Source organism: Triturus cristatus, chromosome 7 (genome assembly GCF_964204655.1).
Source record: "Triturus cristatus chromosome 7, aTriCri1.1, whole genome shotgun sequence".
Taxonomy (NCBI): domain Eukaryota; kingdom Metazoa; phylum Chordata; class Amphibia; order Caudata; family Salamandridae; genus Triturus; species Triturus cristatus.
Window position 1 is genome coordinate 760831803 of NC_140590.1, and position 25547 is coordinate 760857349.

The 25547-nt window shown below is 46.0% G+C and overlaps 1 protein-coding gene across 3 annotated transcripts in view; it reads right to left on the reverse strand.

Annotated features, from left to right (window-relative positions):
* The window catches only part of AFMID (arylformamidase), a 359393-nt gene that overhangs the window by 11077 nt on the left and 322769 nt on the right, over window positions 1–25547 (reverse strand). For all 3 annotated transcript variants that reach the window (XM_085617482.1, XM_085617483.1, XM_085617481.1), the window contains 4 exons: window positions 25100–25197; window positions 17716–17794; window positions 13834–13969; window positions 10477–10581 (listed from right to left, as the gene is read on the reverse strand). In XM_085617482.1, coding sequence (XP_085473608.1) covers window positions 10477–10581; window positions 13834–13969; window positions 17716–17794; window positions 25100–25197 — 418 coding nt within the window. The remainder of the gene's footprint in view (window positions 1–10476; window positions 10582–13833; window positions 13970–17715; window positions 17795–25099; window positions 25198–25547) is intronic.

Consider the following 25547-nt stretch of genomic DNA (forward strand, 5'->3'; position numbering starts at 1 on the left):
CTGAGAGTCCTTAAAGCGCTCCATCGCGTTATCTGCCTTGTCGCCGAAAAGGCGACGACCATCGAAGGGCATGTCCATAAGAGTGGATTGAACATCCCCGGAAAAACCAGTCGACGCAACCAGGAGTAGAGTCGCAGTGCTACTGACGTGGAAATCGTCCTGCCTAGTGCGTCGGCGGTATCCAGCCCACAGCGGATGGTAAACTTCGCTGCGTCTCTCCCCTCAGCAACTGCATAGGAGAGCACGGACCGGGCCTCCCTGAGCACTGGGGCAGCACCTGCACTACCGTATCCCACACAGAGTGGGTGTAACGGCCCAACAGACATGCAGTGTTTACCGACCACAGTACCAAGCTGGCGGAAGAAAACATTTTCTTCCCAAGATGGTCCATCTTTTTGGATTCCCTAGCGGGTGGTGCGTTAGGGAATGCGACTTTAGAAGTAGAGGCTTGGACCACCAAGCATCTCAGGGGTGGGGTGTTGGGAGAGGAAAGTGGGGTCGCCCGGGGCTGAGAGGTGGTGTCGGGCAATCATCCTGTCCACAGGAGCCCCTGTGTTGGGCCTGGACCAGGTGCCCAAAAGGATGTCCGTGAGGGCTTCATTAAAAAGCCAGAGAGGCTCCGAAGAGCTCGCCGCCGGTTGAGGGACCTCTGTCAGGAGGTTAGTCCTGACTGCCACCGTAGGTAGCTCGAGGTGGAGAGCCTCGGCTGCCCTACGCAACACCACTGCGTATGACGCTCCCTCCTCCGTAGCCATGGTAGGAGGAGACAACATGCCAAGGCCTGGTGAGGTATCCAGACCACTGGCTTCCCCCAGTTCCTCTCTCCAGTCCTGCTCATAGGTCAACTGGTCGGTTAAAGGGTCCCCAGACCCCTCCCGGTCCTCTTCACCCTCCTCTGGCTGCCAAACTGGTCTCAAAGAGACAGGGTAGAACAGGGGCACAAAAGTACCTGTTGGCGTCGGTCCGACTCCGTGTCTACCTCGAGGTGGAGGCTGGTGTCGACGTTGGCTGGGGACATAGCCAATGCCGGTTGCGGACTTTGTGCCGGTGGAATCGGCGCCGGGGGAGGCGTAACAAGGTCGACCGGCAGCGATACGGATCCAGGCCTGGATCCAAGGGGACCCTGCGGCGCCGAGGCCGAAGCCAGTGGTGCCGAAGACCCAGGGCCCCCAGCTGAGTCCGCGGGGCTTGAAGACGTGCCGGCGGAGTCAGCCTGCCCAAAGATGGCATGCATCGCTTCGTAGAATCTCCGAAGCAGGGCAGGGGTTGCACCGGGTACCGGAAAGGGAGGGAAGCCCAAAGTGGACCACCGGGCTCCGCACGCGGAGCAGCGGAAGGGGCACCACCTGCATCCCATGTCGCGTTGGCCGACGGACGGGGAGAAGTCGAAGAGCGACAATGCTTCTTTGACTTCTTCTTGTGCTTCGACTTACCTGACCACGAGTGCGAAGACTTAGATGAAGAATGGTGTTGCTCCACGACCGGTCCCCCGACCGGGACCTCAAACGACGCAGAGCCGACTGCCGGCCTCAAATAGCTTTCAAGACTGCTCCCGCAAAGATTTCGGGGCCATGGTCCGGCAGTCGGAGCACGACTTGGGGTCGTGGTCCGGCTCCAGGCAATAGAGGCACATGCGGTGGGGGTCCGTCATCAACATTAGTCGGTTACAGGAACCGCAGACCTTGAATCCGGGTATCCCTCATGCACCAGGAGTCGATGGACTCCAAAAACGAATTCGATAAGTGGAGAAAAAAGTCAGTCAAAAAGTGACTGGAGGTACCGCTCTCTCCGGATCTGCACTTGCTGGCGCAGAAAAAGAAAGAACCGACGTCAGTTTGCGAGGGCGGCGTCTCAGTAGGTAGGCGACCACGATGCGGACGACGAACGTGGAGACAACCGACGCCAGCTTTCGATGCGCAGGGGTACTGCTGACCAAAAACTTTCCGGATCCAGTCCTGCGCCTGGGGGTAATTCTAAGGTAAGGAATCTATAACTAACTGTTTCTTTCAGATTGGCTATTTTGAGAGACTAACGCAGGTGTATAGGGAGCTCAGTGGGATGAATGACCCTTCAGTCGAGAACATGAGAGAACGTCTTGCATCTTTTGTGTATGAATTAAGGTTGAGCTCTGCAACCAGAGGAAACCCAGTCCCTATGATGTTTGAAACTTTCCTATGTCAGGATCAATGACGGTGCCTGAGGGGGAGGAGACATGCGTACTTGGTGCAGTCCTGGATGTGGATCAGAGTAGACCATATCTGGCTGGAGAAGTTAACAGACATCCTGTATCTTTCCTGATAGACAGAGGAGCCACTCGTTAAAAGTTTAGAACTGTTGAGGTTCCTAACCTACCCCTCTCGGGATAATAAGTCTAAGTTGTAGGTATAAAAAATCAATCAATCAGGGTTGGTAAAGCGCAACTACTCACCTGTGAGGGTCTCAAGGTGCTGGGGGAGCGGGTGGCTACATTGAGTGCTGGGGTCACCAAAAAAGCCAGGTATTGAGGTCCTTCCTGAACTGGGGCAATGTGGGAGATTGCCAGAGGAGGAGGGTGCCCCAGGCTTTTGCTGCGAGGTAGGAGAATGAATTTCCTCCCGTTCTTGTCTTGCTGATACGTGGAACGGTGGCCAGTGAGAGCTGGGCTGATCGGAGGTGTCTTTTGGGTGCGTGAAAGGAGAGGCGGCTGTTCAGGTATGTGGGTCCGGTGTTGTGAAGGGCCTTGTATGCGTGGGTGAGGAGTTTGAAGGTAATTCTTCTTTCGACTGTAAGCCAGTGGAGATCGCTGAGGTGTTGGGTGATGTGACTGTGATGGGGGATGTCGAGGATCAGTCTGGCTGTGGCGTTCTGGACAGTCTGGAGTTTGTGAAGGAGTTTCTTGTTGATTCCGGCATAGAGAGCGTTGCCGTAGTCCAGTCAGCTGCTGATGAGTGCGTATGTGACAGTTTTTCTGGATTCAGTTGGGACCCATCTGAAGGTCTTTTGAAGCATGCAGAGGGTGTTGAAGCAGGTCAAGGAGACAGCGCTGATCTGTCGTTTCATTGTGAGAGATGAGTCTAGTATGCTACCGAGGTTTCGTCCGTGGTCCATCGGGGTTGGGGGATTTCCGAGGGCAGAGGGCCACCAGGAGGTGTTCCATGTGGAGGGGGTGGAGCCAAGAATGAGGACTTCAGTTTTTTTCTGAGTTGAGTTTCAGGCAGCTGTTCTTCATCCAGGTGGCGAAGGCTTTCATCCGTTCTTGGAAGTTGGGTCTGGTAATGTTGGGTTCGTTGGTGAGGGAGAGGATCAGCTTGGTGTCGTCAGCGTATGAGACAATGTTGAGTCTGTAGTTCCTGACGATGGTTGCGAGGGGGGCCATGTAGATGTTGAAGAGGGTGGGGCTGAGGGAGGAGCCCTAGGGCACTCCACAGTTGGTCTCTGTCAGTTCCGAGAGGTAGGGAGGGAGTCTGACCCACTGAGTTCTGCCAGTGAGGAAAGAGCAGATCCAGTCGAAAGCCTTGCCGTGGATGCTGGTGTCCTGGAGTCTGGTGGCTAGGGTGCGGTGCGAGATGGTGTTGAATACAGCTGAGAGGTCCAGGAGGATGAGGGCTGCCGTTTCGTCCAGGTCGAAGAGGGAGCAGATGACGTCAGTGCCCACAAGTAGGGCGATCTCATTGCTGTGATTGCTTCGGAATCCGAATTGGGAGAAGTCCAGGATGTTAGCTTCAATGAAGTTATGTAGCTGGGTGTTCTCGATCACCTTGGCTGCGAAGGGAAGCAGGGAGATAGGCATGAAGTTCTTGAGGTCCGTCGGATAAGCAGAGGGTGCCTTCAGGAGGGGGTTGACTTTGTTGTGTTTCCAGTCATCAGAGAAGGTGGCGGTCTCGAAGGAGCAGTTGATCGTCCGACATAGTTTGGTGCGATGGCAGAGGCAGCTCTGTGGAAGATGTGGTGTGGGCAGGGGTCTGAGGGTGTTGCAGAGTGGATGCCTTTCATGGTCTTCAAGGTGTTTTCTGTCGTGAGCGTGATCTATTTGAGCAAGGTCTGTTGGGTGGCGTCGCATAAGGGGGGAGCTGGAGCAGTGAGGTGATCTTGGTTGTCAAAGTTGCCGTAGATAATCTTGATCTTGTGTTAGAAGATGGTGCTGAGTCTGTTGCAGAGGACTTGGGAGGGTGGGATGTCTGTTGTTTCGCTGCAGGCTTTGGTGTTGAGTGCGTTGGCGAGGATTCGGTCTTGGAAGGATTTCCTTCTTGTGGATTTGATGAGCTGTTGGTGTGCGGTATTGGCTGCTTTGTAGGCGGTGCGTGTTTCCCGGGTTTTGTTGTTTCTCCATGTCTTTTCGAGTAGTCTGCTGGAGCGTCTGGATTCTTGGAGTGAACCAGCTTGCTTTCTTGATGTGTCTTCTGGTGGCTTTCTTGAGGGGGCAAGTGTGTCTGCGTTGTTCATGATCCAGCGGTGGAGGTTGCGTACTGTGGTGTTTGCATCTGATGTAGTCGGTGGTGGGGTGCTGACGAGGGCAGATGTGAGATGGTCTCCAGCGACTTTGTTCCAGCTTCTGCAGGGAAGGCAGTGGGCGTGCTTGCATATGGTGGGTTTTTTGAAGGAGAAGTGGATGCAGTGATGATCTGAGCAGAGGAGTTCCATGGTGTGGCTGTAGGAGACGCTGTTTCCTCCGGTGAAGATGAGGTCGAGTGTGGGTCCCGCTGTGTGCGTGGGGGGTGTCTAGTTCTTTCAGCCCTATATTGGCAAGGTTCTCTAGGAGGGAGGTGGTGTTTGAGTCATTGTGGTTATCTAGGTGGTAGTTTAGGTCTCTGAGTAGGATATAGTCTGTGGATGTGAGGGCATGGGGTGCGATGAGGTTGGTGATGGGGTTGGTGAAGAGAGCGGTAATATCACAGATGAGATGGTCCGCAAGTACTGCAAGGGATTGTCTCACGTGGTGCTTTCTTTCTCTCATCAGGCCAACATCTCTACACCAGATGTCCAAGATTCCCCAGGGCATGACTTGAACCTTGGTGATTGGGCCCACATCGAACTACCTGGAAGAGCACTGGCGTGGACCCTACCAAGTGATCCTGATTACAGACATTGCCATCAAGTGTGCTAGTCTGCCGAATTGGATATACGTCTCCCACACCAAGGGGGCAAAGTATAAAGGGGAAGAAGCAGAGTGAACATCTGCCATTTTCTCGAGTCACCCCAGGTTTGAGGTGTTTGAGGCTTCAGGAGAAGAAGACGATGACCAGATTGGAGATCCAGCATCTCCATCTAATGAGCAGCCTACAAAGCCAGAGACTGATGGGGATGCTGTCATTCCAGCAACCATTGTGATACCAATGACCGGATTGAGGATAAGCATATAACCGGGAAGTAGAAAATTCATGTAAGGCCGAGACTATTTTACTGCAGCAACTTACCCGGGGAGGGGAAGCTGAAGCTTAACTAGGAAGCTCCACTTCAGAGAGTGAATCTACTCCATTAGGACCTGAAACCTCAAAACCTTCAAAATAAGGCTGACCAAGAACTGTTACCCCTAGAAAGCAACTGTTGATGCCCATGATGAGATTAGAGACAATTAGAGAAGATTGTGAGCTAAATGAAAAAGAACAATTGCACCAGATTGACGTCCCTGCTATAAATTTGGAGCTGAACAGTACAAAGCAACCTAAAAGACAGAGAGGAAGGTAAATCAAAATTACTCAGGTCTGGACTAGACATACCTCACAAAAATCAAGTTTGACTCAGATGACTACCTGACGGATCCAGATGAGCCTCCCTAAGACCAAAGACTTTTGGTGACAAAGTCCTCTTTACACCAACCAATGACCAAACGTCAAAAGGATGAACAGAGGAGCTAGGGTAATGGTCTGAGGACTGTAGCTCCTTAGGTCTCCAGCTGATGTAGGATAAAAATCCTAGCAGATGTTGGGTAGTAACTAGAGGATTAGTCTTGATCCAAGGCTTCCTTGATGTGATCCAAGTTGAACATGATGGAGTCACACTGCAAAACTGTCATTGTAAGTCTGGCCATTTCAGTTTCTATGTTTGGTTGGCAGTTGGATGTTCACTTGCTGGGTGGAGATAATCCTCACCTTTTAAATAATTTTACCATTTGCCCATGAGTAAGGTTTCACATCTCACACAGCATAGGAGCATGTACAGTTATAATGTGTATTATCAGATGTTGTCCAAATATGTAAAAGTTATGGAGATTCAGGATTTCTTTGTCTACTGTTATCTTCCTGCTTCGGCAGCTGAAATATTTTTCAAGAGGAAAGTCTAACTCATTAGTATGATAGATTCTGGGAAAGACTAGAGCGGCATAACAACTACCTACCCAATTGTGTGGTATCTGAAATTAGCCAGATTTACCCCACACACATAATAAATGGCCTTAATGCTAACTTTTAGATTAGAGAATTGTTTACCTTTCACTAAATAATTATGTTCACATTCACTTCATTCCAAATTCTCCACTTTCTCATTTCCCTCTGGCTTTCGTATCATGCATAATAATTCTTGTTTGGTGACTTCAAGGCTTAATCTAGTGGTGGTTGTTTTAAGTTTTTCTTCCCATTTCTAATAATGTGCTCTGCATTTATCTTTCCTTCTCATCTCTCTTCATCTTTTCTTATCGTTCAACTCGTCTACACACATCCTCTCGTCTTGATTAACTTTGCAAGTTACATCATGCAACCTATGATTAGTAGGGCTCATGTTAGTTACAGGGGTAAAGAATTTCATCATATACTCACACTGATCCCTTGATTCTGACCCTTTGTGAGTGCGGGAAATGTGTTTAGTAGCCCATAGATACAGATTATTTCCACTGGCACATTTTCTAAAGATTCATTTAAATCAGAATAAAACAGTTTAATGAAACTCTGTTGGTAAAATAGATTTGAAAAAACAGAACAGGAGAATGAATATGGTAGAGGTAGAATAAAGTAAGCTGCTCCATTAGGTGAAGTCAGCAAAGCTTCAAGCAGATCCTTAGTGATATTTTTGGAGCACTTATACCATCTATAGGAGTAGCATTGAATGACGTAAAGATTAGGAAACTGTTTACTTTAGTTAATCGAATTGCAACTAAAACCACGGGGCACTAAACAGTGATCAATAAAGAATTGCTTGCAATTAGAGCAATGATTATGCATAATCAACTTGCATTGGATTTATTCCTCGTGATGGAAGGTAGAGTGTGCAAAGTCATTCATGCTTGAGAACGTTGTGCCATTATTCCTCGCAAAGCATGGCAGCTATATTACAAGCATTTCAAAAAAATGCATGAACTAACTGAACTGGAAGACTCAGGTATCCCCCCACCCCGTCGACATACACATTGCGCCAACTCGGTATGTAGAAGCCATTCATGATTCACCAGGCAATGCCTGTGCAATTCGTCCCCTCTGGCTTTTAGGGACTGCTCCAGGTGGTTGGCGACTAGAAAGATGTTTTGTTCCTCCAGCCACCTCCCGAGGCGCAAAGCTTCTTGACACAGGCTCCAGGACTCCACCCATCCTTGTGACAGTAGTGTCCATGAGAATCTGTAGGGCTTGCACTGTGCCACCTGGCGCTGTTGACAAAGAGGATGCATAAGTCCAAGAAACTTCAGAACCAGCCTTACCTTGATCCAGGAGTGAGCCTGAAACATTGGGATCATAGCCTGAATGTCCTGGACTCGTTACTAAGGAGGGAGAGCCTTGAATTCCATTGTATCCTGGAGTGCCCCAAGGAATGGAAGCCTCTAAGAAGGAATCAGGTGGATTTGCCTTGTTTACAGTGAAAACTAACAATATTAAAAGTTCCCCTGTTGTCCAGAAGTAGGCCACAAATGACTGTGGCAAGCCCGCCTTCAGTAGCCAGTCTTTGAGGTATGGGAATGCAACAACTTCTAACCACTGAAGATGGACAATTACCATTGCCATCACTTTTGTGAACGCTCACAAGCAGCTGGTGAGGCTGAAGAAGAGCACAGCAAACTAAAAATGATCCTGTCCCACCTTGAACAGAAGGTAACATCTGTAGAACTGCAGGATAGCTAAACAAAAACGCGCCAAGGTAAACGCTTGTTAAAAAGATCTGGGTGACCAGGGGCCAGTCTTTGAAGTCTGGCAACCAGCCTGTTCACGGGTGGGCAAGAACATAGTTTCAACCAAATAGCCTTTAGAGTGTCTGCCAGGACATCATTAAACAGAATTAAGGGCTCAGAATATGCTGGCCAGCGATGCAGAATCTCTGTTAAATCATTTGTCTTAGTTTAAATGGAGGGCAGCTGTAAAACTAGCACCTTCACTGCCTTCCAAACCACCAATGCAAATGAGGCACTCTCTGCCATTTGTGGCCCATTTGGCAAGTCAGGCTGTGTCTCTGGAGATGTTAAGCCCATTGGTGTTTTGAATGTTTAGGTATAAGGCATCCTCATCTGTGTAATGAAGAAGAGCAAGCCACCCACGCCTTACCATCATCATCATCATCATCAATATCCAGGGCTGCACCCTGCTCTGGCACTGCGTCAGAATCTGAATCAAAAAGGTAATGGAGTTTTTGCTAATAGTTCCGACATGGTAGAGGCACAGTTTTAGAGTCAGGTTGAATGACAACTGGATTGCTCTTGTAATTTTATGTGACATCAATCGACTTTGGGCAGATGTCGTTTCGGGATCTGACATGGGTGTCATCACCGGATTATCCTCCGACGGTGTAGGCACAGGCGTGGGGTGCAAGAACTGGCATGGATCATGGGACCAGTGTATAGGTCTGTACCAGATTCAATCTGTGCCTGGTAAAAGATCACAAGGGCAGAGACGGTGCCAGGGAGGGGAGCTCTAGCAGAAATCATCCTAGAAGCCCCTTCAGTTCGGTGTGGCCCGAAAGCGTACCAGAGGGAGCCGGAAGCTCACTGAATATTTGTAACATGTCCTCTTTGAAGGCGTCGATCTGTTGCTTGGCTGATGATGGCCTGGGAAGCTCAGAATGATTCAGGATCAGCGGAGGAATCGGCTCAGAGATCTGAGACCTTGACGGAGCGTTACTCACATCTTCTGTCACCCTCGCACCTTCTCCTTCTAGTCATGGACTGTGATGAATCTGCAGTTAGAATTAGCCATCTGAAAGCGACTGCCCTAATGCATCTTATGAATGGATATACTGAATACCTGACCAACAGAGACTTGACAACAAATGCAGTTGAATCCAAAGTCCTGTTCCTGGGTCCAAAAAAGAACAGGTCACCAAGAGTAAATTTCACCCAAGATAGTTTTGAAAAGGTAAAAATATACACCTACTTGGGTGAGACATTTAACAACGTATTAAAGTGTTTTGATCGTGTAGAAAAGGCAAGAGTAAAGATGTCCCAGTTGATGAAAGTACTTTCTTCTTTTGACCAGGTTCATGATAGTCTCCCTGCAAAATGTATCCTAGAAATGTATAAGGCCTTACAAGAAAATGAAAACTTAAAAAAAATAATAATAATTGAGTCCCATTATCTGCAAATGTATGTGCTATGTACCAAAATCTTAATTTACGAAGATTCTATAAAGGATACACCCATGTTTCCACGGCAGTCACTATAGACCAGCAGTAAAACAATCCTATCGTGGGGTGTTCTATCATTTCTGCTAGGTTACCTCTACAAAAATATCACATACATACAAAACGGACGACGCTCTGCCCCTTGGCCACAAGGAGCAGATTCCACAGTTAAGATATCTGCCCACTAGGCGGAAGACGTTAGGTGCCCGAAAAATGTTCCTAAACCCAGACCAGCCTTTCTCCGCAGATCACGCAGGAGTTAAAGCTGCTTTTGACACCAAACTCGAAGAAGAGGGAGAGATGAGTTTTCCAAACCAGTTGTACCCGTTTTCCCTAATGGATGTACAATACAGCAGACGTTACATGACACACACAGACAATACTGACTACACTTGCTATCAAAGTTTTGCACTCAGAGGAAAGTGATTTCTCAGACAATGAAATCTCCCTGGAAACATCAACACATTAACTTTTCTTGTACACATGTTATTATAATCCTAGTGCCAGGTACTATACGCCGAACCTACAGAACGACAGGTGTATGCATTGCGCGCATTCCTTATGTTTCCCATCAATGATAGAGGCTGAATGCGTCTCTCTGCTCGATTAGGCGGCATTAAGAACAAGATGAAAAATAAGATTTAGTGTGAAATGTTTTTTTTCTGAGCATCTTTGAGAATTACATCACTTATTCTTCATGCTTTGCTTCATAGTATTAGTCTGCTAGTATTCATCAAATGTCGAGGTAGTTAGAAGTTAGCAAAGCCTGAAAGTTTATGTATAAAGTACTTTAAGTATGTAAGTCTTTATGCAGAAAGGTAACTGTGTTTTCCTTTCAACAAGGTTACTGTATTCTAAAATACGTTTTAAATTGTTTTAAACTTTGCTGATGAATAAGTATATCATAAGAGAATATTGGTTTTTAATAACCATATAAACTTAATTCACTTGAACTGGCATATGTACCTGAGTAAACACATATTCATCCTCGCACAATCTTTCAATCACATCAAAATGGTCAGTGTTGGCCACCACGTTGAAGGAGACATTTAATCCCAGCTCTTGCAGGCTCTGAGGGAGGAAAGGAAATGAGAGAGAGTTAGATAGTATGGTACAGAAAGCCTAGTCGGGCTTAATGTGTAACATTTCGCCACAAGTCAGTTTGTTACCTGAAGATTACTATTAAAAATTCTATTCTGGCTGAGTTAAAGGGCAGCGCGTGGGGATCGTAGACTTCCTGAAGTGGACAGGGATAGGTGCCACTGTCACTGGCCCCCAACCAGTGTGATGTGCCCTGCATTTCTCCGATCGGGGTCGCAGTGGACGCGAGAGAGTGACACTTGATTTATTCTCTCTCCAGTCGTCATCTCACCACTTCCTGAACTACCACTGCAGAGTAGGTGCAGGGCACCTTTGAGTGCTTTATGGCCATGGAGGAGGGAGGTATGATGGAATAGGAGAGGCTTTTAACCTAGCTAGTGTGAGTGTGTGCATGGGGAGGCCTTCCAGAGGACCATGTTTACTTTGATAAGTCTGGCCTTCTGCATTAGGGACTAGGAAGGCGCCCAGTGATCTTTGTGATATGGTTCTTATCTGAAGGATAAATGATGGTGTTTATAGGTCCAAAATCAAAACTGAGGAACTATGATCATTTTTACACTAGTATGAATGTTTTCATATTGTGCAGTCTACAAGCAGATGAGGAAGTGTGCCCGCTCCTAGGAAGGTTGGTGTCAAAACGGAGCCACCTGGGAAGGGCCACCGAGGAGGGATGCATTGAATACCAGAGGGTGATCAGGCTCATCCTTTAGGTGCATAGAGGACGAAATGGCCTAAAAGTAAGTATGTACAGTGTCTTGAACCTTGGTCAAGCTCGTGCATAATGACTTGGGAAGGAAAGGGGAGAACAGAGATAGATTTAAATCTAGTTTGAGTCTCATTCTACATAGTTTGAGTAAAGAAAATGAGTGAATAACCTGTACGGTGAAAGGAAATGCAAGTCTGGGCTACAGTAGGACTCTAGCGGGCCGCCTACCAAGAAGGCTTCTTGTTTCAGCAGCAGTTGCCGGGCTGGTGACCCCACCACCACAGGTCATATTAATGGTGTTCTGAGTGCGGTCATCGAATCGCAGAAGAGGGAGGGAGGAGGGAAAGTGCAGGCAAGCATATCTTCCACTTTCAGAAAACCACGGGAGATACTCCTTGCTTGCTTAGAGCTTATAAATCTATATTAAGAACTCTGTAATAGCTGTCAAAAGCGGGTGACGTTCCTACTATTCCAGGACAAAAAGTGCCCAGACTGTGTGCTATCCTGAAATATGGCCTTGATTTTACCTGGGAAAGTACAGATGCCTGTGGAATTGTTGCATCCTGAAGCCCTCAGTGGGGCCTTTTGCTGGAGTGCCCGCACACCAGAGCATGGTGGACAATGAGTGCTGGCGTGGTGAGGGCCTTAGAATTTTGCCTAAGGTGTGGAACTCCATAAGGGGGCAGACTGAATTAGCTTGAATCCCACTGCTGCCCTTTTTAGGCCGAGCCTGGGCAGTGCATGCGCTGCTCTGCGAGGCATGCTGTATTGAGGTAGGAACTTGAAGCCCCGCCCACTCTCCGCCCATATTTTTAATTGGCTTGTGTCACTGTCCACTGTAAACTGTGGCTGTTCATTATTCAAAAGGCTTATTAGTCTCTCCTTAGTACTGCCTTGTCTCATTTTGTAAACTCTCATGGCGGCACCCCCTGTTATGTGTGTTGTTACTCGATAGGCTTTAATTTACAGCCTCTGAGCACTGTTTTCTCAAATAGCGTTGTTGGGCCTACTGTTGCAGGCAGGACACACTCTCTCCTAACACTTTTTTTTTATAGCACTCCTTTGCAATGCAATAGGTCTTGCATTTGCGAGAGTTTAAGCTATTGGCATTGTAAATGACAATGCCTTTTATTTATCTGTTTTAAAAACAACACATAAATAAAAGGTATTGTCATTAACAATGCCAATAGCTCAAACTCTCATAAATGCGAGACCTATTGCACTGCAAATGCTTGTTCGTCGGTGGCTACTGGGCGTGTTTGCGCCATTGAAATTGATGGATGTGCTGGCTGCCAGGCCCCTCACTGGGTAGGACAGAGTGGTTGCAGGATATAGTATGGTGTAATAAACTGGTGGTGGTACACAGTGCAGTAGTTCATGCTTCCACTATACCTTGTTATATCTGGCACCTATTATATAACTAATTACTATCTCATGATGGATATATTGGTCGTAATGTACACAAGTTATGCACTGGACTGGTCCGTTTGCTTGGCAGCAATGGTGCTGGAACAATGTACAGTTATGTAATTCTAAGCTGAGGGTAAAGTGCTCTCTGTATGTTTTTTGCATGCCTCTTACACGGAGGTCCACGGAACAGTATTTTTGTTATTGTGTAATCTATTCAGTGTACAGTACCACTGCTGAACATAATTTATTATTGCTTGTGTATAATGTGCGTTAAAATTCATTATGTGTTTCATTCACGCCCAAAAAGAGTCTGCAGCTTTTGTTTGCATATTAATTCTAATAAATAAAGGTCTGAAGGAGGAAAAGAGATGGGACATGGGGTGAGTCCAGTGGTGTCATACCAGGGCCAAGTTTCACCTGATAGAGGAGAGATAAGGCGTTTGCAAAGTAGTTTATAAAGTAGGGCGAGTCTAAAGTACAGATCCAACTTCAACCTGAAGTGTCTGGAGGGAGGAAAGACATAAAATGTGTATACAGATTCAGGTATAGAACACCCTTCATCCACCAGGCCCCGAGGGAGGAGAGCCAAGACAGGCATCCGGCAGGTGCAAAACAGACTCAGAGAGAGAGGGCGGAGAGAGACCGATAGACATACAGAGAGAGTGAGATAGAGGCAGAGAGCCAGAGGGGTAGAGATTTTACATACACTCACATCTAAACCAGCCCTCATCCACTAGGATCTTGGGAGGAAAGAAGAGTAGAGGCATAGAATATGGACACAGACTGAAATCTAAGGTAGCCTTCACCCAGGAGAGCCAGAGGAAGTTAATGGGAGGAAGGAGATTAGCAGGGATTAAATCAGCACATTCAGAGAATGAAGTCTGAGCTGACCACCGCTCAGAAGGCTCTGGAGGAGTAGAGGAAGGACTCAAGCTCAGCACAGTCAGTTCAGACTAGACCCGGAGGGGCAAAACCATAGAGTGTAGACTCACTCAACGCTCAAGCTCCAGGAAAGGAAGCAACAAGTCAATCACGTTCCGCGAGGTCAGAGAGGAAGTATAGTTTGTGGCTACAGAGGGTACTTTAGCCAGTTCATGGACACATACCTGGAAATATTCCTGAGACTGCCTCTTGAACTCTGGAGAGTCATTTTCCGCCACGGCTACCACAATCCTGCAGTTTTTATTTGCAGAATTCACATCCTGCACGTACTGCATTGGGCTGTTTCTCAACGCAACCTCCCTAAGGCGAGAAACAGAAGTCAGGACACCACATGCACCCTTCACAAGGCGGCTCTTCAGATAAGGACGCCAGGTTCAGTTTTAACCATATGCGTTGGCTATACCAGCACACACAAACCCAGCGAGAGCAAGAGACCTGGAAATCATTCATGAACACATGACCAGCCAAACACAGCAAACATGCGCTAAACAGCAAACTATCTATGACCCAGACACCCACAGCAGCTCTGAAGGAACAGACAGCCATAAGCATCAAAGCACCCCATGCTATCCCTATCACCCCATCACCTCATCTATCTCCACCCCGCAAGGAAAGTCCACCCAACAAGGTGAACGGATACCAGCTTGAGTGTGCATGCCCATGAGTATCTGTCAGACTAGCCTTCAAGATGTGTCTATCACTGGGTGTATACCTGTGTTCGTATGGAAGTGCATGTTGATGCAAGATGGTGTTTTGAGGATGCAACAAGCATGTGCCCAAAATGCATGTATGTCCGAAATGCATCTGCCTGTAAACTGGCACAGGCAGGAGATTTTTTAAAGATCCTTAAAGCGCATCAAACAGATCTTTGATCTATCAAAGCAACTTCCTTCTCAAGATTCAGTTCTTCAAAATAAATGCCTTTGATCTTCATTAGTAATCCCAAAGTCGCTGCGACACAACAAAAAGTAGAGCAACACATACCTGACGCCAAAGCTATTACAGCATGGAATGTTACTACTCCAAGGAGCTCCAGGGGGTGAGGGGCGAGGCTCAGTCCTCAGCAGGTAATATGGGTCAGTGAAATAAAAGCTGCTGCTTATAACTGCTGTGGCTTACAAGCAGGCATGTTCGAATCTCAACAAATCAAACTCAGCCTTCCATCCCTATTTATTTCATACCTTTACTTGTTTGAGCACATATATACTATTGACTCAGTGATTATAGAAGTCAGAGCCCTTTATAGAGTGAGGCAAATAGGGAACAGTTTAAAGCAAGGAGAAGATCTTTCGGCACAGTAATGCACAGACTGCATTTCCATATCGGTGTAGCAATCAACTCACCAGGCTTATATGCTGACATAACACTTTCAAGAGTCAGTGACCATGCACACAGCAGATTATGGACATGTCTGAGGACAGTGCTGCTTCCAGTGTTCTCTCACTGTGTGATAACCACAATAAATACACTTCTACTGTTTACATTCAACCCATTTCGAAGGAGTGTAGGCGGGTGCACCTACTAGGACTGAGTGGGGCTTTGATGAAGACTCAGCAGCCTGTTATGAAGGGTGTGACGAAACATGAGGCACCACCTCCAATCTTAGGAGTAGTTCCTGGCGTTAGGCCCTATGCAGCCCACCGCCTCCACGTATTTCAGGAGGAGGACGGACGATGGCATTGGCACGACCCACCACCTGCCTTTATTGCATTATGATGTAATCGCATTTATGTTGAGTTTATAAATCATAGCGAGGCGTTGAAGTGCTTTATGACAAGTAGCAAATTAGTCCGTAACCTAAGGTTTGCCATTAATCCAGTGATTATCGGTTATCGCTGGTTATCGGTTAGTCCTGGGCCCTAAAGGAAGCCATCGCAGGCATTTCCTCGAGTTTCTTTGTGGTAAATAAAACGAACAGGAGTTAGGTGTGATCTTTAGTGGAGGCTGTGGGAGTTCATGTGAGAGGTCAGTAGGATGCACCCATAGCCTAAAGGAGATCAGGTATTGTTAGGTTTCAGGGATGTGGTTACAAAGAAGAAGAGGTGATCTGTGAAATGAGATCTGGACTATCTGCAGAAACACAATGAAAGAGATAAGTCAGGCATGCAAATTAGAGTACACTCTTCTCAAAGAGAGGAAGCATGCAGAGGAGGAAAGGTAAGGAGGGGGTCATTTGAAAGAAAGAAAGGTGAAAAAAGAATCCAAAGTTTTATGTAAAGGTCAGTTTGTAATGCAGGGCTTTAGGAATGTAGTGCGAGGGGTCATTTTGAGATAGTATGCAGTCTTGGGAATATCAATAGGGCAAATGATCATATCCAAAGCACAAAGGTCCTGGCCAAACTACGTCAAGAGGCCTGCATGTGGCCCTCGTTAAGGAAATGCATCTGAGCAAAAAGCTGTGCAGACATTTCTAGGCTCTCTTCTCCTCGACCGTGACTGGGGCTGATGAAGATTTGGGGCCTGAGGTGCTGCTTGTCAGGGTCCGTAAATAAAGATGATGACAAGCGTCCCTTCCCTGAAACCACCACCTGATATCAGGAACAGGATTCTTTTCAATGCACGACCCTAACCTCCCTAAATTGGTGACCCCTCCAACCCCATTGTTCTGGACACCCATAACCCCTCATGCCAACCATACCTTGCCTTGTAGGTGCACGACTCTACATTCACATTTCTTTTTACCTTTACCCCAGCCCCCCCTTACCTGATGCAAAGCCGCTCAGTGTCAGGCACAACATGGCGCCACGCAGTGTCAACCACCACACAGATTGCCACCTCCCCAGATTCTGGAAGCAGTCCCACTTTACCAGAACATGGGAGAGATTCACCTCTGCTAGGGTGGCTGAGTTCTCAAGTCACTTTGAGTCTTTCAATGCGCTGCCACACTGGCACATGGTTCATGTACTTCTCACAATGAGGGGAACAGCTGCCATTATACACTGATGGTCTAGCTGTGATCTCAAGTGTCAATCCTCTATGCACATACAAAGTGGTGTCAGAAAAAGAGCGCCTGGCATGTGAACCTGTTTACACCTACTCCAGCATCAAAACTATATCCCCAGCTATTCCCAGGTCTACCCTGCCCTCGTCCCTTTCACATCTCTGTGATTGTCCTAAAGGTGGACAGGGTCTCCGAGCTGGACTGGCACTTGAAACCTGTGGGGGTTATTTTAGAGCAATGGAATGTTGGGAGCTCCATTGAGGGCAATGGAGTGCTCTGGGATGCTAATGGCTGGTAAAGGCCCGGAGCTCCAAATCGTTCACATATCTTGCTGTGAACAAAGGCCTAATGGAGCCTCCCTGAGGCCTTTGTTTTATTTGTTCGAACATTTTGCTCTCTAGTGACGCAATGCTCTAATAGCCTTATAGCACACCGAAGCTGGGCTATACCGACCATTAAAGGCCCGCTCCCTTGGTAAAGGCCCTCGCCTAGGGCCTTATAACACTGGATCGGGCATCTAATGGCTGGTATAGCCCACTACAGCGGGCTATAAGGTTATATGAGATGCTGAAGGTAGGAGCCCTACCCTTGGAAGAAGGCTGGCTAGGCCTCAGTGTCACTACTCAAGCCACCCTGTGAGCCCAAACTGTTACCCCCCCCTAAAAACCTAACCATTCTTACCAGGCACATCGAATTAATGGGTCACTTCTGGCAACATTAGGGGCTACAGTAAATCAGGTTACCACATTTGAATAAGACTTCATGATAGCAGTTTGGAGACTGTGATTTTTCTTCATATAAATGTGTGCTCCTAAGGCTTTCCACCTGTTGAGCGTATGTATCACATTGAGCATATTCTTCTGCCTTTTTCTGTTGTTATACTTTGGTGTATTTCATTTTGAGTTTTGTATAGCGCACACTTGACCCAAAGGTATCAGAGCGCTTCACAGAGTTGGCAAAGCAGCAGTAACACCAGTCACATATGGAGTAAACACAAATACATGGAGTACATTTAAATACGTAGTAACAATACATCCAAGACGTATTCAAAGCCCTCCGCAGTCAGCCATCACAGAAGCTGGGAAGCCCCACCAGCGAAACTCACTCTGTCATCTGCAGTGGTAGGTTCACATAGGTGCGCGTGATGGGGAGCAGGTCATACACCCCACTGACCAGGAAAGCACCTGAAACACAGTGTAAAAGAAAGAGGTTGTAAGGACACATTGTGTGATTAACTGGGGTTAAATATACCTTTGTGTAGGAAGCTGGCTCTCTATATACTATACCAAAAATGAAGTATGGTGTGCACAGAGTCCAGTGGAACCCCAAAGGTAGGCAGAGGTAAAAGGTGATAGCACCTTACTCTCTATTTGTGGTAATGTGGGCGAGCAGTAAGGCTTTATCAGAGGGTAGTGTTAAGCATTAGTTGTACACACTCAATCAGCAAATGATGTGTCACACTCCAAGACGGAACTCAGACCAATTTGCTTTGTATAAAAAATATTATTTAGTTATATTTATATCTTAGATCCAAGCAAGCCTGGCATAGGTAAGAGATTTATACTTTGCAGTAACAATACAGTTTGAATTGCAGTTGTATATATACTTTATTTTGATTACAGTAAAATTACTGGAAATGCAATACTTTGAAATATTGTACATATACTTTGCAATGACTTGTCACTAGTTGGTCTTGTATATTACTTTGCAGATTTCTTTTCTTACAAAGTGTAGTATACCTGGATACTGCACTTGGGCATTTCCTGTATAAAGGTAAGTAAATGCGTTTTGGTTATTTGTAAACAGTTATATAGACTTTTGTAGATTTTCCAACTCTACACTTAGAAACTTTTTCATAGAAAACAGTCAGTGTTATCCTATTGGAGGAAAAAGAGTTATGGGTTAACAGGCAAGTACTTTGTTGTGGGACTTTGTTTTCTGGGGTTAGACTCAGGGGTCTCCCAGGATCGAGGATGCACTCTCAAAGCACCCTCAGCGGCACTAGAGCGGCGGGGTGCAGAGTGCTGAGGCCCAATGTCATCTAATCGGGGATAAGGGGCCTTTGGTTGGTGGATGCTCAAGAGGAGGCCACAAGGTTGTGGGAGCAAAGCTGCTGGACTTTAGCTCAGGGCTGCACGAGTCTGAGAGGGGAATGTATCTATTGGTCTTCTCACAGTATGTCACTGCACACAATTAGTCCCAGAGACATGTCGGTGGCCTGATTTATAGGTTGGCGGATGGAGCAGTGTCTGTCATGATGACAGAGGCCATTACCTCCAGCTCAAGGTTACGCCGCCCACCAAATTTACAGCTGACCGCCGGCCCAGAGGTCATCTCTGCACACCGAAGGAAACCACCATCACGATGGTTCCTTTAATAGTACTAAAAGTTTAGTGGTGGGCCACTGTCTGTTTTGACGGCCATTCAAACGTCGACTTTGTTTTGTTTTTTAAAAACAAATTCCCAAAGTGAAAGTTTGTTTCTGAAAAATAAACGATCCCACACACTCAGAGCGTTGCCCCAGGGTGTGGGTGTCATTATTATTATTATTTTTTCAAGTCACTTTTCCTGATAGTGACGAACAGGTCAGGAAACAAATGCATTACAAAGTCCACCCTAAATAGAACGGAGGGTGTAATTCCAGTGCTCTAGATGCCTGACCCCAAGGAGGTGAGAACATAATGATCCTGCACCTCATAGGAGAATTGCCCATCCCAAGGGGAGTGGCTACATCTCTCCTTTTCACACGGAAATTAAATAAGAGGGGAGTATATATCTGTTACGCTCACAAGGGAGGTGTCGGGCCCAATGGGCAATATTTTCTTGCTGCTCACCTCAGTAGGAGAGACCAAGAGCCTTGGGAGTTGTGTACAGAAATGCTCCTCACTCAGAGTCTCTACCAAAGAGGTGAGCATACCTCCAGCTCCCACACCAGTCAAGCTGTGGTGCTCCGGAGATATTATACCCCTGCCCTGTTACGCAAGGAAGGGAAGAGGATAAATGTTAGCGGAGAATGGCAGAGATGGCACAATGTGACGAGGTGAGACTTTAGAACCAATACAACAAGGGGAACCACTGCAAAATAAATGTAGGTAGAGATTCAGGGGAAAATGCAGAGTAAATACAAACAAGGGGTATCTCTACCTATGGATTTCAAAACATACAATGTATCGTCTTTTTAGAGTGTCAACACTAGGACTAAGACAACAGAAGGACAAATACATACTGTTAAATTCAAAGACATAATCGAAATACAAATTTATAAAAAAAAACAATTTTATTTTTAAATTAGATTGATTTTAGAAAGATGAATTCAGTACATATGCTGATTCGCTATTGATACAAAGAAACCTTTCAAATAAAATAAAACAAAACAAACTTATCAGGGTCCCAGATGTACTCATTCACACGCTGACTTACACATTCAAACCAAGATCATACCACACCATAGACATTAAATTCACACATTCACATATGCAAAGAAATCAATATGGACACAAAAATATATAAATGTTCAAGGTTGAGGAATTAGGGCTTGGGTGGGCCACATGTATGCGCCGACGCGCGTTTCGGTGAATGCACCGAAATGTTGGTGCCACCTTCCTCAGGGCGAACGGAGACCATAAAGTCTTAGTATGGGTTAAGGCTGGGACCTGTGGAGTCGCATAGAAGGCATGAGCAGGATAGCTCAGAAAAGACGCTCAATCAATGCGTTTGCTTGAAATAAATCTGAAAGGAGAGAACGCTCTCGGAATCCGGAACGGATCTCTTAACAATAAAATACCGGAAGAGAGATAATTTGGCTGCCGATCCTGAATGAATCGGGTGCTTTAGAAGGCCATGGAAAAATAATGCGGATGCATCTTTGTGGGAACCAACGGAAAGGCTCGTCGTGAACAGAACTGATAAGGCGCGAGTTTAAACTGTGTGCGTTCAATCCAGAGGGCTCCAAGCGGATAGAAAAAGCCTCAGGTGAAAAGGATCGGTCCGGGGAGGTGAGACTTTAGACCAGAGATATGAAGCAGTAAACATTTAAACAGTGAGACTTACTAGACATGTTGTATTGCAGTTACATTTATATATGGCTTCACACCACTGATGGGGTGCCAAAGCCTATAAATGGATGGGTAGTTCACTGCACCTTGAGGGTCTGCTTTTATGCAGTAGTGTTAAAGGGCAGTGAGGCCTAAGTGGGAAGCGTGTCAACTCTTACTAGAAAGCCCTCGATTTAGAAATTGCTGTGCCCAGCACTAAACATTATTAGGGGCTGCCACCACATTATGGAAATTTCTGAAAAAAGGAACTTGAGAATAAACTTCATCCTGATGTTAAGGTTACATCTTCCCAACATACAACACATTAAACATTGCACCTTGTTTGTTTAATTGCTTTGAATGGTTGATGATTGCTATATTGTTAAATGCAAGAGTTTGTCTAATCTACAGCTCTCATATGCCCTCAAGTAATGGGCACTTTAGAGAACATTTAAATCACTAAATAATTGAGTAAGTAGCCAATGACGTGCACTTGTTACAATCAGCAAGGTTTCATTCCCTATTTAGGTCAATCTTTTATTTATTTTATTTTTGTGTGAATGAGCTCTGAAGTTTTTCAGCTTTAGTGGTGCCAAGCTGCCAGCATGATTCTATATTCTTAGCTAGGGGTAAGTCAAGTATGTACTTCCTTAATGGTATTGCCTGTTTCTTATCTTTGCATGAATGGAGTTCCAAGGTTTCGCGGCTTGCACAGGGAATGGTGCTTCACCAATGCTCTTCTTCTTGTAGGAGGATGGGCATGCAAGGTGCTAGTCTAGAGAACAGTGTTCTCATCTGCAAGCATGTTTGGAATTTAGCTCGGAGGAAGAGTAGGTCCTTGTCTTGGATGGCATTGTGGATGATAGAGAATTCCTTGAAGGCAAAGTGTCTACTTAGAGGCAGCCAGTGTCTGGAGGGCCTGCATGATCCACTCCATTGATGAAGATGTAGCACCTGTCTTGCTGCAGCGTTTTGCAAAGCTGAAAGAGTGAAATTCCAAGGCACAAAGTATTTGCACGGTCTTCGCACAACATGACGAGAGTAATACTGGCTTGTAGTTTCGGTAGTTATATTAGGTGTGGCAAGAAGCGTCTGAGTGTTTCATTGTGTAGAAGGCACTGCTTCTGATGGATCAATATTGGTTTAAGTCCCTAATCATTCGCTTGCTAGGATGGACCCTGCCAAATCCCATGCCTGCCCCCGATGTGTATTTGACAACGCCAACTTTATACATTTAACGTGGAACTGCCCACCGAATCTAGCGTTTTGGGAGGCAATCTTTTAATACCTCGCATTAATGATTGAGGCTGGCCTGACCCCCCTCCCCATTGCTTGCGCTGTTGGGTTATACCAAAGCATTAAGTGCTGGGTCCCACCATTTAGAGTGCATTGCACTATTATGAGCTAAGAGACAGATTTCTGTGCACTGGGGCGGCTCCAATATTTCCACAATTGAAGCCTGGCTGAGGGATCTAATGTACTGCGACACTACTAGCGATGTATATGCCACACTTCTGCCTCTCTACTCCCAACCTAAAAATATTTGGCAGCCACTTCGCTCCTATCTACTGCTTCATCCTGCAGTGACTGACTGAGCTGCCACCGTTCCCAGCCATCCTTTCTCTATCATGTGTTTCAATGCTAACGTTTCAATAATGACTAGTGCGATATCAACCAGCCGCTCATGATCAATGTATATTTATCTGTTATATGCTCCTGCACTGTTACTGTGTTATGTGTTAACTGGATAGTGCCGCTGCGATCCCTATTACTTGTGTTTTTCTATTCAAGTGCCTTTAATTGTCTATCATGTGGTGGCAACTTTTGAAAAAATACAATACATTTTTTTTTTAAGTCCCTAATCACTTTGATATTTCTTACTGCCTCTGATGTTGCTATGGGATCTCTTGATCCTTGGTTCAGACAGTGGTGGTAAGTCGACAGTTACTCTAATGACAACTGGTCAGGATTTTTGGAAGAATTGAATTTAAGATGTTAACGGTATTTATTCAATAATGGCACAGAGACAGTTGTCAAGTCTTGATTCTTGGCCAATAGGATTTTCACGTTTTTAGTTTGTCTGTGAGCTATCAACCTAACGGTAGCACGTTTTAGGTTAAACAAGCTGGTCAGGTCTGGCAAGGATGTGAGGCAGATGTTGAATGGGAGTGGAGAAATGATGGAACCTTTGGGTATGCCACAATGTGTCCTGAAACGGGGTAGTAAGAGGATACTTGTCTATCTTGGAACATAGAAGGAGATCCAGTTTACAGTACTTCCTCTTTGCTGTTCTTGTCTAGTCTCAGGAGTAGAGCCTGGTAGTGGACTGTGTCTATCGCCACCAACAACTTGTGCACTAACAATGTCATTACTCCATCAGGGCCCATCAGCAATTTGGGCATTAGGGTTCAGCCTGTAGATGCTTAGGTCTGATAGAACAAGGATCTTTCTCGATGAGCATTCTGAGAAAGGAGATCTTAAGTTCAGATGGGAAGAAAGTCCTGATGCAAAGCAGTTGTTCAGTGTGTTTCTCGTCATTGAGGCAGCAGGCATGGGAAGATGCATTTGAAAATGTGAGCCAGAGACAGGTCTGATAGAGAGGCAGTGGACCCGCTTCACTGATCAGGTACTTCAATCAGCAACTGAGAAGTGCGTGAAGGTCATCAGAGCCTTTGGTATTTGATTTGATCATCATGTTGATTGTATGCTTGATGTTTACGGCATTGCTCCTGATGTGGTCTTCCTGTTTCTTTGTTTTGGAGATAAGGTAGTTAGCGATGGCCTTGTATACGGTTTGTGAGAGAAGTATTTTCATGCAAGTGTATTCTAGGTTGCAGAATTCTGAGACAGTCCTATGTAGTCTTTTTATGGGCCTTCTGCCTCTGTACTTTTGGTATTAGCTTGGTGAAACTATTGATGAGTCAAATGCATAACTGATATACTTAGGTTATTAGTTTATTGGGGGAGGTCTTCATCAGGTAGGAGTCAGGTGCCAAAAGACTGAGTTTCTTCCACTGTCTGTAAGAAGATTTCCTCTCTCAATTATCAGAGGTAGTTGTTCTGGTTGGGAATGGTACAGGAGGAGATTAAGTGATGGTCACTTAAGAATATTGGGATATGTTTTGTAATTGTGCTGCAACAGTCATGCCTAAAGTGGGTCCAGCTGTTTGTGCCGATAAAGACAGAAGATGGGGAGGTTGTAGGCTGTAGATTTCACACAATGGCTCTAGTCAGGGTAACTTTAGGTCAGGTGAACAAAATGTTCAAGCTTCCCAGAACGGAGAGTTTTTTGTGGTTTATTGTGATCTATGAGACAACATAAATTAAAGCATCAGTGAATGCTCCACAGTTCAGGATTGTCTCTACATCTGAAAGAATACGCAGAAGAATATAGGTGTTGCCAAACAGCATACTAGAACAGATCTGCTTCCTGTTGTGGTAGAGTCTTCAAAGTTTGCCTTTCATGTGTTTTTGAAGACAACTGCAGGTCTACCTCCTGCCTTCTGGTGGCAATTTTTGGCTAGGATTCTGTATTCTGGGAGTATGGCCTCATGGCAAGTCCCTGTGGCATCATCACCTAGTAAGGTTTCTGTGATAAACTAGAGATTGGGTGATGAGCCTGAGATCAGGGCGTAAATATTAGGTAGTTCTTATTAATAGAGACCATATTGATGCAGAGACAGTTCAGTTGCTGAAAGGTGGGCAGATGCAGTTGGTTAGTGATAGGGGAGAGCTTGGAGACTGCAAGGGTAGGCAGGGATAGAGTTTGGGGTATTGGTGGAAGGCATGTTTTCATAATCAAGGAGATTAAGGAGTGGTCACTTATTTAGTACCTTGCTAAACTGATTGGTGTCACTTTTGGTATAATTCACAATGTGAATCAGTAGAGCTTTTACAATATGTCTACCTGTGACCTCAGTTGAAGTGGCAAGCATTTAACATGGCAAGGTACATGTATATGTGGGATACTTGTTTTTAAGCTTATCGTTGGTCATACATTTAAACTGCAGCATTGTAATATTATAAATGCTTTGAAAGTAAATTAAGTTGATGTCCTTAAATTGAAAGGTTTTTCATGGTTAGAGAGTAGTATTGGAGAGGTGTGGCTCACTGGTTAGAGGCGGCAGACCCGTAAGCAGAGAATCGGCCAGGGACCAGGGTTCAATTCCCGACGCGGCAGGGTCGTGGACCAGGGTCAAAACGGACTCGATAATTCTCGCCTCGGTACCTACTCTAACCAGGAACACACTCGGCAACTCTGGGCATTAAGCTTGCCTCATCTCTACAACGGCCCCCCACAGACGCCGGGGATGCCTGGTTTCACCTTGGAGATACCCAGAAAGGGACCATCTCACAGGGATAGCCAGGACGGGTTCCCCAGCGGTCTACAGCGCCGGGACGCCCTGTTGCTGGGGCAGCTGTGCGCTTTACAAGTCTACATCATTTACATATTACCTTTTATGTCTGGCCTCACCCCGTACTCCGACCAAGCTGTAGAGAGCACCATGGCTGCAAGATGTGCCCCAGCAGAGTGTCCACACAAATAAAGGCCTCTGCAGCAGGGAAAGACAACAAGATGGTTTGTTTACAATGTATAAAAAGAACTATCTACAGAGAAATGAAAGAATTCATGATTACATCTCAACAGTGTGACCATAATCCCTGCATTCTGACAACAGTGGGAGGAGAGTCCCCCACTGTCAGGATAGTAGGACTCAAATTTCTGTGCTATCAGGAGTTTGGGGGTAGAGTCCACGTCAAGACAGTGTGTGCAGAGTACCACGGTATTATGAATCCAGGGGCAGAGTTGAAAGGTTGAACTGTCACAACAGTAGGGTGACCACTTCACTGCATGACATTACTGACACTGTCTCCAGCCCAGAACCTGTCACGTAAAAAAAAA